The 12,362-nt window shown below is 41.3% G+C and overlaps 1 protein-coding gene across 1 annotated transcript in view; it reads left to right on the forward strand.

Annotated features, from left to right (window-relative positions):
• The window catches only part of MLYCD (malonyl-CoA decarboxylase), a 118,237-nt gene extending 108,115 nt beyond the window's left edge, over nucleotides 1–10,122 (forward strand). Inside the window, exon 5 of the mRNA XM_033943810.1 lies at nucleotides 9,518–10,122. Within this exon, the coding sequence (XP_033799701.1) occupies nucleotides 9,518–10,051 (534 nt within the window). The 3' untranslated portion in view covers nucleotides 10,052–10,122. The remainder of the gene's footprint in view (nucleotides 1–9,517) is intronic.
• Nucleotides 10,123–12,362: the final 2,240 nt, after the last annotated feature.

A 12,362-nucleotide genomic window follows, 5' to 3' on the forward strand; every position in this document is an offset into this window, starting at 1 on the left:
GCTGCGCTGAATGCCCTGTGCTGCTCTTGATGCTCATAGGCTCCCTGTGCTATAAACCACTATTGCGGTTTAGTAAAAGGGGGCCATAGTGCAAAATATAGACAGCAGATGATAAATTTTCAAAACGGACATATTTTGATCGCTAAATTGAAAATAAAATCATTTTTCCTACCTTTTTGTCTGGTGATTTCATGAGTCTCTGGTTGCACATCCTTCTTCTGTAAAGCCAATATTTCTTTCTTTCTGCCTTTCTTTCTCTTTCCCCCCTGCCCCCCCCCAAAGCCATCGTGCCGATTTCTCCACTTCCCGATTCTTTTCCTACCCCCACCCCCAAGCCACCAACGCAATTTCTCCCTGCTGCTTCCCTGCTCACAAAACTTGACCACCGGCGTCAATTCTAACGTCGGGGAGGAAGTTCCAGGCCAGCCAGGCAGCGATTGGCTGGCCCAGAACTTCCTCTCCGACGTCAGAATTGACGTCGGAGGTGAAGTTTTGTGAGTCTGGCACTCATACGCACCAGGCCTGGCTTGGGGAAGCAGAAGGGAGAAAAAGATCGCAAAGGGAATGCGATTGACTCGCATTGCATTTGTGATCTACTGGTCGATCACAATCGAACATTTGGGCACCCCTGTTGTAAATTAAAGATGACAAGGTAGTTCTTATCATTTTTATAATACTCTAAATAAATATTCATTTGATAGCATCTCAGTACTAGTTGGCCATCAATATCACTTTTAACACCTCGCTGGTTTATTTTATTTACTCAAATTTGGCAGCAACTCATTCATCTAAAAGACACTGAGGCGCAATATCTACCATAATTTAGTTATAGCAGTTTTAATCTCATAATGGAAAACCGATGGTGTCATTTGTATTTACAGGTGCAGTTCGTTCCTAGTGTGATGTCATCAATTAAGCGAACTTTTTTGATTATGTGACGAGAGAAGGGATACACGGTCGCCAGTGTATTCAGTGAGAAAAGCATGACAGTGACTCTTCAGAAAGATGACTTGTTCTTATAATTCTTGGCCCCTCTCATACACGAGAAACCTACCTGTTTTCCTTTCCTTCCCTGAAGGGCTGCCTCTACAAGAAATTCCTCGACAGATCCCTAGCATTCCAAGCGGGCAAATGGAACAAATGCCTCACAACCCTCATCTCCAATTCCCCCCCCCCTATCAAATGTTCAGGAAGTCAATCAAAACCTACCTTTTTGACAAATTCCTCTAACTTCTCCCCCCCCCCTTCCTTGCCTCCTCCTCTGACCTCGACTTACCTCCAGACTCTCCGACTCCTCCAATCCTGTTAGCCACTAAATGGCTTAACAAAATGGATCACTCAATCTAACTAATTATCCCGTCTTCGTTAATCCCCATACTAAATGCCTCTGCTCTGCCTTATCGAGCACCGTAGTATGTATCACCGCTGTATGTAACTTACAGCAAATGTAACTTCACTGGAAATGTAACCTAGCTGTAAAAATAATTTCACTGTAAATGTAGCATCGCCAAAAATGTAACTTCGCTGTAAATGTACAGTCTCTTCATCTGTTAACCGCATAGAACTTCCATGGTAATGCGGTATACAAGAATAAAGTTATTATTAAAACCTCACCATTAGTTTCCATAAGCTTCTCGTCGTATGAGGTGATCAAATGACAAGTGTCGTGCAGCACAGTCGACCAATTAATTTTGTTTCTAATATCTGTTCTACCGTCATTAAAGAAGCAGCTGAATTGTGCCATGACCAACGTTCATGGCACATTGCAGAAGTTGAAGCGTAGATTTGTGCTGCTGCTTCAATACCTTTATTAGAAGCTCAAGTGACTAGATTGGATTTAATGCATTTGATAATACCACTTGAACATAAGTATTAAACGGTTTACAATACTAAATATAAGTTGAGCTACTTTCTCTGTTCCGAACGGGCTCACAATCTAATTAAACATACAAGAGAAGACATCGCTAACATTACAGGGAGGAAAAGAAAGTACACTTCCCCCTCTGTATTCGTGGGGGTTAGGGGCAGAGCCGGCCCGAGAATATCAAAAAGCCGCAAATAATATTTGGGCCAGTTCTGCTCCTAACCCCTGTTTTCCCCCGGCTATTTTAAGCCCTGTAAGCCCCCTCTTAAGCCTTACCTGGTGGTCTAGTGGGTTTTCGGGGCAGGAGCAATCTTCCCACGCTCCTGCCCCGTGTGGATCGCTGACAGGAAATAGCTGCCTTGAGCTTCCGTAGTCTCTCGAGCCATTTCCTGTGAGCAATCTGCACAGGGCAGGAATGTGGGTAGATTGCTTCTGCCCCGAAAACCCGCTAGACCACCAGGTAAGGCTTAAGGGGGGGCTTAAAATAGCCTGAAAAATTAAAAAGTATTTTTTTAATTCAAAACCATGAATGAGCGAATCTGTAGATACGGAGTTCGCGAGGAGGAAGTGTACCCCATGGAAAGTAAAGAACCGTTTGCTGAAGATCCGTGCTCAAGTCCAGCCCTTCTCTTGTTCCCTCCTTCCTAGTTCAGTGTCACTCCCCTTTCCTTCCTCTCCTTCTGGTTCCATCGTTTATCGCTCTCTCTCCCTCATCGTGGCCCATCTAACCTTTAAAAAAATATATATATATCAGTGTTCCCTCTAAGCGGGCGGGTGTTGTGAGCAAACTTTTTTCACTGTGAGCTAAAAATATCGGGCGCCAGCAAGTTATGAGCCAAATAAATATGTTGTCAAAGTTGCTGATACATGAGGACGAGGTATTCAAAGGAATTTTAGGCCTACACGCTAAATTAAATAACGTTAAATAATATTTTTAAGAACACAGAAATTGTAGGGATGAAATGATATCTTAATAAATGTTTTACAACAAATGTAGTTATGTCTGTTACATCCATATGTGTAAACTGTAAATTAAAAACAGTCCAGAAGACAATACGTTTGATGCTTTCAATTTCTAGACCAGTGTTTTTCAACCTTTTTTGGGCAAAGGCACACTTGTTTCATGAAAAAAATCACGAGGCACACCACCATTAGAAAATGTTAAAAAATTTAACTCTCTGCCTATATTGACTATATATAAAGTAATTCTCTTGAATAGGAATCAAATAAACACAAAGAAAGTATTTTATAATTACTTTATTATGAAATAAAAATTATAAAAATTATAAAATACTTTATTCAGTGCGAAACCTGGGCCTGTTTGGCTGAACACAAAGCTGATATCCTGGCTGGAATGGAAGAAAGACACACACGTAGCTCTTCGTCAACAGCTCTCAGTCTCTCTCTGTATTTGGTTTTTATAGCATACAAAAATAGACAAATATACCCTCCATCCTTTTTATTAAACCACAATAGCAGTTTTTAGCGCAGGGAGCTGCGCTGAATGCCCAGCACTGCTCTTGACGCTCATAGGCTCCCTGCGCTAAAAACCACTATTGCGGTTTAGTAAAAGGGGACCATATTGTAAAATATAGACAGCAGATATAAATTCAGAACTGTGCATAGTAAGTGAAGGGAAGTTTTCATCTCTGGGAATTTACCCAGTTAACTATTAAGTTATTTGGGCAAATTCCTTTGAAAACTGTGGTAATACTGCCTCCACTTTGCTAAATTTAAAATAAAATCATTTTTCCTACCTTGTCTGGTGATTTCTGGTTGCACTTTCTTCTTCTGACTGTGCATCCAATCTTTCTTCCCTTCTATCAGCCTGTATGCTTTCTCTCCTCCACACCTCATTCCCTCCCCCAACTTTTTCTTCCTCTCTCCCTGACCTTTCTTTCTTTTTTTCTGTTTCTCTTCTTTCCTTCTGTTTCCCTGCCTGCCCCCTTTCTTTCTTTCTCCCAGCCTCCTGTCCAGCAGTAACTCTCTTCCCTTCCTCCCCTCCCAGAAGCATCTCTCCTTCTTCTCCCTCTCCAGTAGCAGCTGTCCTTTTTTTTCCTGGCCCAGCAGCTTCCCAGATTCCTTTCCCTCCTCCCCTCCCAGAAGCATCTCTCCTTCTCCCTTTCCAGTAGCAGCTGTCCCTTTTTTCCCCTGCCCAGCAGCTTCCCAGACTGATAGTGGTTTTCTCCCCTCCCAGCAGCTCTTCTTACTTCCCAGCGCAGCGATTCACGAAGGCAGCCTCGGGTCCTTTGTTGTGTCGCGCCGCCTCTGAGGAAAGAGGAAGTTGCATCATCAGAGGCAGCCGCGACTCAGCAAAAGCCCCGAGGCTGCCTTCGTGAATCGCTGCGCTGGGAAGTAAAGGAGAGCTGCAGAGAGGGGAGAAAGCCACTGTCGGAGGCTCCCCAAGATCTCTCCGGCCCAGCGCACGCTTCCGATGCTGATCTTGCAGAAGTTCAAATGAGTCAATCTTGCCGGTCCTGCGCTGTGACGAGAAACTTGTGCGCTGCGACCTAATATTTTGTGCGCCAGCGCACGCCAGCGCAGCTTAGCGGGAACACTGACATAGTAGTGGCACTTCAGCTGCTGCCTCCTGCCCTCTCTGATGCAATTTCCTGCTTCATAAGGGCAGGACACAGAGAAGGTCCGAAGCCCTGAGGCAATAGCTGAGGCAGATGAAATGCTGCTACTCTGGTGCTAAAAAGGGTCACAAGAAAGGAGGGAGAGAGATAAACATTGGAAACGAAAATCACAAAGGTATGATAAAGGATCTTATTTTTAGTTTAGTAGTTGAAATATGCTAGGTTTCAGAATTTACATCTGCTATCTATATATTACACTACACAGAAGGAAATGTGAGGGGCTGCTTTATGCAATTGTGCAATTAAAAATTTTAATTAGTGTGCATCCCTAATGAAAATACATAGACAACTATGTGATCTTATTAAAACCACCTTACCAAACTGGCATAAATTACAGCCAAAATGAAGCTGCAACATTTATGCCTTCTTGGGAGTGGGTGTAAACGTTTCCATGTAAAGCAAATGATTGCCTGACCTTCTCCCTTAATTACACATTCTCCCAAGTAGAGAATGACACGGGGACAAATTTTTCCCCGTCCCTGCAGGAATCCATTTTCCCCCGTAAGTTCTTTTCCTGTCCCTGCCCCATTCCTGCAAGCTCCGTCCTCATCTGCACAAGCCTGAAACACGTTAAAATCATAAGTGTTTGAGGCTTATGTGGTTAAGGCAGAGTTTACAGGAATGGGACAGTGACAAAACTTGCGGGGACGTGGCGGGAAAATTGAGTTCCTGTGGGGACGGGGCTAGCTTGTCCCCGTGTCTTTTTCTACTCCCAAGACATGTAAAAAGACCAGTACAAATGCCTCAGTTGCCATCTACACTGTTTTCAAGAAAAAAAACCACACAAAATTTTTAACTGTCAAAATTTGACTAGTTTCAAAAGAATTTGGGGTATTTCATGCTGAATAAATTTTCTGTAAGCCTAATCTCCCGCCAGCCACTTCACCTAAATGGCTTTGCCAACACCTAGCGATTTTTGTCATGATACGTGCAGCTGCCGTTTTGCTCTAAACACAATTACCATGGATTTCTGTCAGGAGGATCTGAGCCTTATGAAAACCTCATATCTGGACTGGTGCAAGAGTTTCCAGAAAGAGGGCAAGTGCAGTTTATCCAGTCAGGAAGCGGCAGGGCTCGATCAATTTGCGCTGAAGAAAACCGGTATTGCAGTGACGACGTTTAGGTAAACTGCCTGGCATGAGTGTAGGCCTATTGCAGATTTATTCAGAATGATATATCCTGAATTTTATTGAAATTGGTTGAATTTTGAAAATTACGCAGAAAATGAGCTTTGTATAGTTTTCTTTTCTTCTTTTTTGAAACAGTATAATACTTTATCTATTCATTTATTTAGCCTGTCCTCCCAAAGGAGCCCAGAATAGGTTACAAAGGTACATTCACAGTATAGAAGGACAAAATTATTGAAAGACTTTTAAAAAAAATTCTTTATTAATTTTCAAAACTACAACAGTGCAATACAACCAATGCAACTCATAGTAATACAATAAAAGCACCTTCATCTTTCTTATGTTCATAATCATCCTTCGCTCCCCCCAGCCACCCACCCAAACAATTATCGTTCTGTATAACACAAACATATATTAGCATAAATATCCTATCTATTCTGAATAATGATATCTTCACACCCATCCCAATTATAAATATTAAAAAATCAATTTATGACATAAAGAATCCCTCTCCCTCCCTTCCCTGGATATGTACCGCAGTAAAGACATTTTTGGCAGACATAGCTTAGAAGAATTTGTGGCATTCGTAGAAGATATTACTTTCACAGACAGTTCAGCTAACTTGCCTTCTTGCATATGAAAAATCTTTCCTATGTGCTGGATTAAAAAATAATAAGTCTTCCCCAAATATTTGACCAGACATTTACATGGATATTTAAAGAAAAAAAATCATGCTAAGGCTGCTGACTTCCAATTTAAGGAATTCCCTCCTAATCCCTTGAATTCTAGAGGAACATCAGGATAGATGTATACCGAAACAATGACCGTCTTTCTTATTGCTTTTTCATGTACCGTATATACTTGAATATAAACAGAGATTTGGGGGCCAAAAAAATGGCCCCAAAATGGGGATTTCGGTTTATATTCAGGTCAGCGCAGACCCACCCTCTCCTGAACCTGTTTGCAGGCCTCTGCCAGACTTGCCGTGAGACCTGGTGGTCTAGCGGTAGCCGGGACAGGAGGGATCCCTCCCGCCGCCTGTCCCAGCCAATTCTAATTATTATCATCTCCCCAGCGTATCTTTAGTTTCTCTGTCACTTCTGCCCGTACAGAGCCACTAGCAAATTGGCTGCCCCTAGCGGCTCTGAACGTGCTCTTTAGTATCCCTGGTGGTCCAGCGGTAAATCATGGCAGGAGGTTTAAACATGGATGTTTCTTCTCATTGGAAAATCCTTGTTGGACTTCCTACTTTTAGGCCCTCCCTAGTTGCACCCAAAGCACAACACATGCCCCCTTGCTATTTGGGTGAACTGCAGTGTGAAATGTTCAGATTCTGACTTTCCAAAATCAAGATTTGGATGTTTTTAGCAGATAGATATATTAAAATGCCTAAAAACACATTCATCTGATTATATTGCAATGTTGATAGGTATTTTTTTTAAAAAGAAAAAGGGCAGTTCTATGTATCATGCCAAGCATTCATACGAGTGCATTTTGAATATACTTGATATACTGCAGTTAGCACAAACAATCAGAATGGAATGCTGTGAATTCTAAAAGAAAGCATATTCATTCATAAATTAAAGGGAAAAAGGATTAAGGAAGTGGGTATCTAAGAGTAAGATAACATGCTTGTAAATTCTCCAGGATAGCAGGCACACAAAACGCCAAGGGGATTGTCTATAATACTGTTTAAAATAATACATTTTAAGAAGAAATTTAAATTTGGTAAGGAGATAGATTATTCCAGAGCACTGGGGCAAGGAAATAAAAAGTTAATTGTCTGGTGATCACATGCTGAGCGAAACAAGGTGACAGGAGAACCATACAATTAGAATTTGAGGTGGATCTACAACCAGTGTAGGAGGATAGAAGTGGAGAAATGTGATCTGAAATTTAGAGAATGACACAGGGACAGATTTTCCCATTCTTGCAAGCGCTGTTCTCATCTGCACAAGCCTCGAACACTGTAAAATCATGTTTGAGGCTTTGTCAGATTCCTATATAGCAGGGATCTCAAAGTCCCTCCTTGAGGGCCATAATCCAGTTGGGATTTCAGGATTTCCCCAATGAATATGCATGCACTGCTTTCAATGCATATTCATTGGGGAAAACCTGAAAACCCGACTGGATTGCGGCCCTCAAGGAGGGACTTTGAGATCCCTGCTGTATAGCATTGTGCTATGGATTAAACAACCACACAAAGTTTGGCCTAGAGTTTTCAGATTGCTTATTTTGCTTTAATTCTGTTATTTAGACATGATAATAAAATATCCTAGGTCTCATGGTAGATACTACAATAATCCGCAGTTTGGATGTTTGAAAATGGGTTTTGGGCAGTGGTCTCGCTTGTGGCCCGCCAGGTACTATTTTGAGGCTCTCGGTATTATAAAGAATGATTCTTTATGGAAAACTTGTGCCTTAAGTGTCCAGCGGTCGCAGGAAAGCGTTTGCATGAGGTTAGAGCAGTGAGGCGGCCAACGTTCCAGAATGTAAGATAACCATTGGAGGCAGTGCAGCTTGTACATGTGTCCGGTGCTGGAGGAGGTGAGAACTGAAGGCAGTTGCGGACGCGACCACCGGACACTTAAGGCACAAGTTGGTCCATAAAGAATCATTCTTTATAATGCCCGGGGCCTCAAAATAGTTGGCCCCAAATCTTGTCTCTTGCAGTTGATACTTTGATAGTTTTTCACTTTCTGCATGTTGCACTGCTTTCAGCTGTGCATAACTGAAATTATCAGAAGCAATTAAGGAAAGATTTATAAACTATATTACAACTATGTGACTTATAGTTATAAGATTTATAAACTGTGTTACAACTATGACAACTTTGCATGAGGTAAAATTCGTTATAGTTACTACAATGAGTATTACCTCATGCAAAGTTGTCATTTCTTTAATAAGACATTAACTATTTTTTTCTGCGACCCTCCAAGTACCTACAAATCTAAAATGTGGCCCTGCAAAGGGTTTAAGTTTGAGACCGCTGGCTTTGGGTATCAATACTTATGGACACCTACAGTGAATCATCATGTGTTATGATAGAATAGATTTCAGGTGTCCTCTCATTGAGGCTCAACTTCTGTTGGTGGTATCAGTGATGGTAACATGCCAAGACTTGTAATACAAGCTGATATCTTATCATTGATTGTCTAAGGTTGGTAATGTTTATTGGTGTCTCTGAGGAAAGAGAGGCTTCTGTCTTCATTTGTAAGGTTTGTAGTAGTCCTTTTCCATGTTTTAGGGCTTCATGCAATATAGTTGCAGTAGAAATATAAACAAGAAAATATGCCTAAGCATTAAACTCCTTCTTACATCAGGGGATTATTAGCACCAGAAAATCCATGCATAAACAGAGTTAACTTTCATATTACAGAATGGTATTAACCTAATACATTGGGCCTTAGGTTGATAGTTGCCTCTGTTATTGCTGGTAGGACTGAAATGAAGGTGGCTGAATTGATTTTGGGCTATACTCGAGATAAATAATAGGAAAAAGCTTGAGAGTTTGGGTGGAAGAAATGAGTTGAGGTAGCGGAGTCTTGTGTGGGAATTTGTATGCACAACCACCTACAACAGGTAAATCTCAACTGGGCAGACAGAGAAGATATTTTGGGCTTGATCTGCTTTCATGTATATGTTACTGTGTCTTTGAAGCTCTCTCTTAAACTGGCAGTGGCCTTTCCATTGGGGGATAGGTACTTTCAAGGAGTAGTTTAAATGGGGTACAGATAGAGGACTACTACACAGGTCCTGGACCTGTTGGGCCACCGCACGAGCGGACTGCTGGGCACGATGGACCTCTGGTCTGACCCAGCAGAGGCACTTCTTATGTTCTTAAATGTGAATTGTTCAGTCTTTGTTCTTTTGTTTTCTTTCTTCAGGGAGAATTTTCTCAGATCGAACAATTTTCCAGCCTGTCACCAATCCCTGGATTTACTAAATGGCTTCTTGGAGAGCTGACATCTCAGATGAAGGAATCTGGGCGGAACGGACTATTCACAGATTTGGAATGCAAGGAAATTTCTGACATCACTGGAGGCCCAGTGACAGAAACCCTGAAGAAACTCTTAACCACCAGTGAATGGACAAAGTCGGACAGACTGGTAAAAGCCTTGGAAATGCCTTTGATGAGACTTGTTGCTTGGTATTTGTATGGAGAAAAGCATCGGGGATTTGCCCTAAACCCAGTCGCCAACTTCCATCTTCAGAATGGAGCCGTGATGTGGCGGATCAACTGGATGGCAGACACAAGCCCCCGGGGTGTGACTTTGTCTTGCGGGATGATGGTAAATTATCGTTATTTTCTGCAGGACACCAGCACTAACAGTGCACGATATCTCAGGATGAAGCACATAGAGGCTTCTGAGCAAGTTCTTAACTTAGTGTCTCAGTTTCAGAAAAACAGCAAACTGTAAACATAGTTATATAAATATATATAATAATATATTTCTTTGTAATGTGTACTATAAAGAGACTTTGGAATTTATTTTTATGATGCAGATTTATTCTCTTATCACTTTCATGACAGGATGCATGTTAATGTAATTTTTTTTGTGTTTCTCTCTGTCTTAATTTCATTGCGAAAAACTGACTGCGATGTGCTGCTGCTCAAGTTTTTTCATAATAGTAATCTTAGCAGGTTGGAAATGAGAGGCTTGTTTCTAGGAACCTAGCGGTAGAGAATGACATGGGGACAAATTTTTCCCTGATCCCATGGGAACTCATTTTCCCGTCCCCATGAGTTCTTTTCCTGCCCCTTCCCCACTCCTGCAAGCTCCGTCCTCATCTGCACGAGCCTCAAACACTTTCAAATCCTAAGTAGCAACATTCTAGAGCTCCGATTGTGATGTCATAATGCCTCATTCCACCAATGCCTAAGCTCTGGCCTCATCTGCACAAGCCTCAAACACTTTCAAATCATAAGTAGCAACATTCTAGAGCTCCGATTGTGATGTCATAATGCCTCATTCCACCAATGCCTAAGCTCTGGCCTCATCTGCACAAGCCTCAAACACTTTCAAATCATAAGTAGCAACATTCTAGAGCTCCGATTGTGATGTCATAATGCCTCATTCCACCAATGCCTAAGCTCCGGCCTCATCTGCACAAGCCTCAAACACTTTCAAATCATAAGTAGCAACATTCTAGAGCTCCGATTGTGATGTCATAATGCCTCATTCCACCAATGCCTAAGCTCCGTCCTCATCTGCACAAGCCTCAAACACTTTCAAATCATAAGTATTCGAGGCTTGTGCGGTTAAGGCAGAGCTTACAGGAAGGGGGATGGGAACAGCGACAAAACTCGCAGGGACTGGGAAATTGAGTTCTGACAAGGGAAAAATTTGTCCCCATGTCATTCTCTATCTTATTTTGACTACTACTACCTTACTATGTTGGTACTGATTGGATCTGGATGGTTCTGTATTCAATTTATCAGGGTCTTTGATCATGTACTGGAGACATCCCCCCATTGCCTTGAGCACTCGCATTGAGAATGCTTTTCAACTGGTAAGTGATGAGACGAACAGTTCAGTGCACTCCCACAGGTTGTTGAGTTTCATGCATGGAAATAAAGGCAAACCAGCTTGTATGAAAACCACACTGCTTTATGCACAAGAGTAAAACATAACACCTGAGGTCAAAAACCTTAAAACGTGCAGTTGAATCACCGTTCTCACACCCACAGTGCTTCCACACATGCTGCCCTTAGCTTTCTAAAGGCATTATTTAGTTCAATCTATAAATTGCTCCCATTACATGAGCTTGAAATGAATTTACAAAATCACATTGAAATGCAAAAAAAAAAAAAAAAAAAAAATATATATATATATATATATATATATATAACTCCAAGCTCCAACAAAATAACTCCAAGAAGACCATAGCTCCATCTACCATATACTCTAAATTCCTCTATTTCCTAAAACTATAAAACTACCCCCTTTCTATACCTCCACATCAGGTACCTCAACTTATGAAATTTCAGATAATTTCTTTCCCCTTACCCACCAAAGCCGAGCCTCCTTCACAGTCTATACTTTTTAACAATTCTTCCATGGCAGACCTAAGATTATGCACCAAGTTGCAAACAGTCTTACTCTGGAACCAAAATACCTTAAAACACACAAAAAACTTATAATCTGGCTCTTCTGCTAAATACATTGACACATTACAAGGAAATGGTCGGATGGCGACAGGATGATTGAGGGAAAGATCCTTGATAAAGCGCAGCAAGCGAAACATGTCGGATTTGAGATTCCCCGATCATTATAACTAAAGATATAAAGATACGTAATAAAGCTATAATATATATAAAAACAGATTTAAATAAGTTTTGAAAGTAGATGAGAGCACTTTAAAATGCGGAAGATTTATAGTGTATTAATGTGAAATTATAATTGGACCAGTGAAGACAAAACATGTTAAGCTAATCGCTATGAAAATATTTTGAGCGGTGTTACTGAGGTCCGTACTAAGGGTTAAGATCATTAGATTTATTTAAGTGTTTAGCCACTTGGGATTAGAGGATTGTTGGATTTGGGCACGTTGAGCTCAAGTTTAAAGGAAAAAAAAAAGTGAAGTTAACATCTGATTTGGTCTTCTGCTAATTAAGCAGCCAATAAAATTCTCAAAGCATCGGCGTAATATGCCCCATTCACTGTGAAATACCCAATAAATGAGAGGCCATTCTGCCTGTAAAGCACTTACATATTCAACCCTGGTCAA

The sequence above is a fragment of the Geotrypetes seraphini genome, chromosome 4, assembly GCF_902459505.1.
Source record: "Geotrypetes seraphini chromosome 4, aGeoSer1.1, whole genome shotgun sequence".
NCBI classification, from domain to species: Eukaryota; Metazoa; Chordata; class Amphibia; order Gymnophiona; family Dermophiidae; genus Geotrypetes; species Geotrypetes seraphini.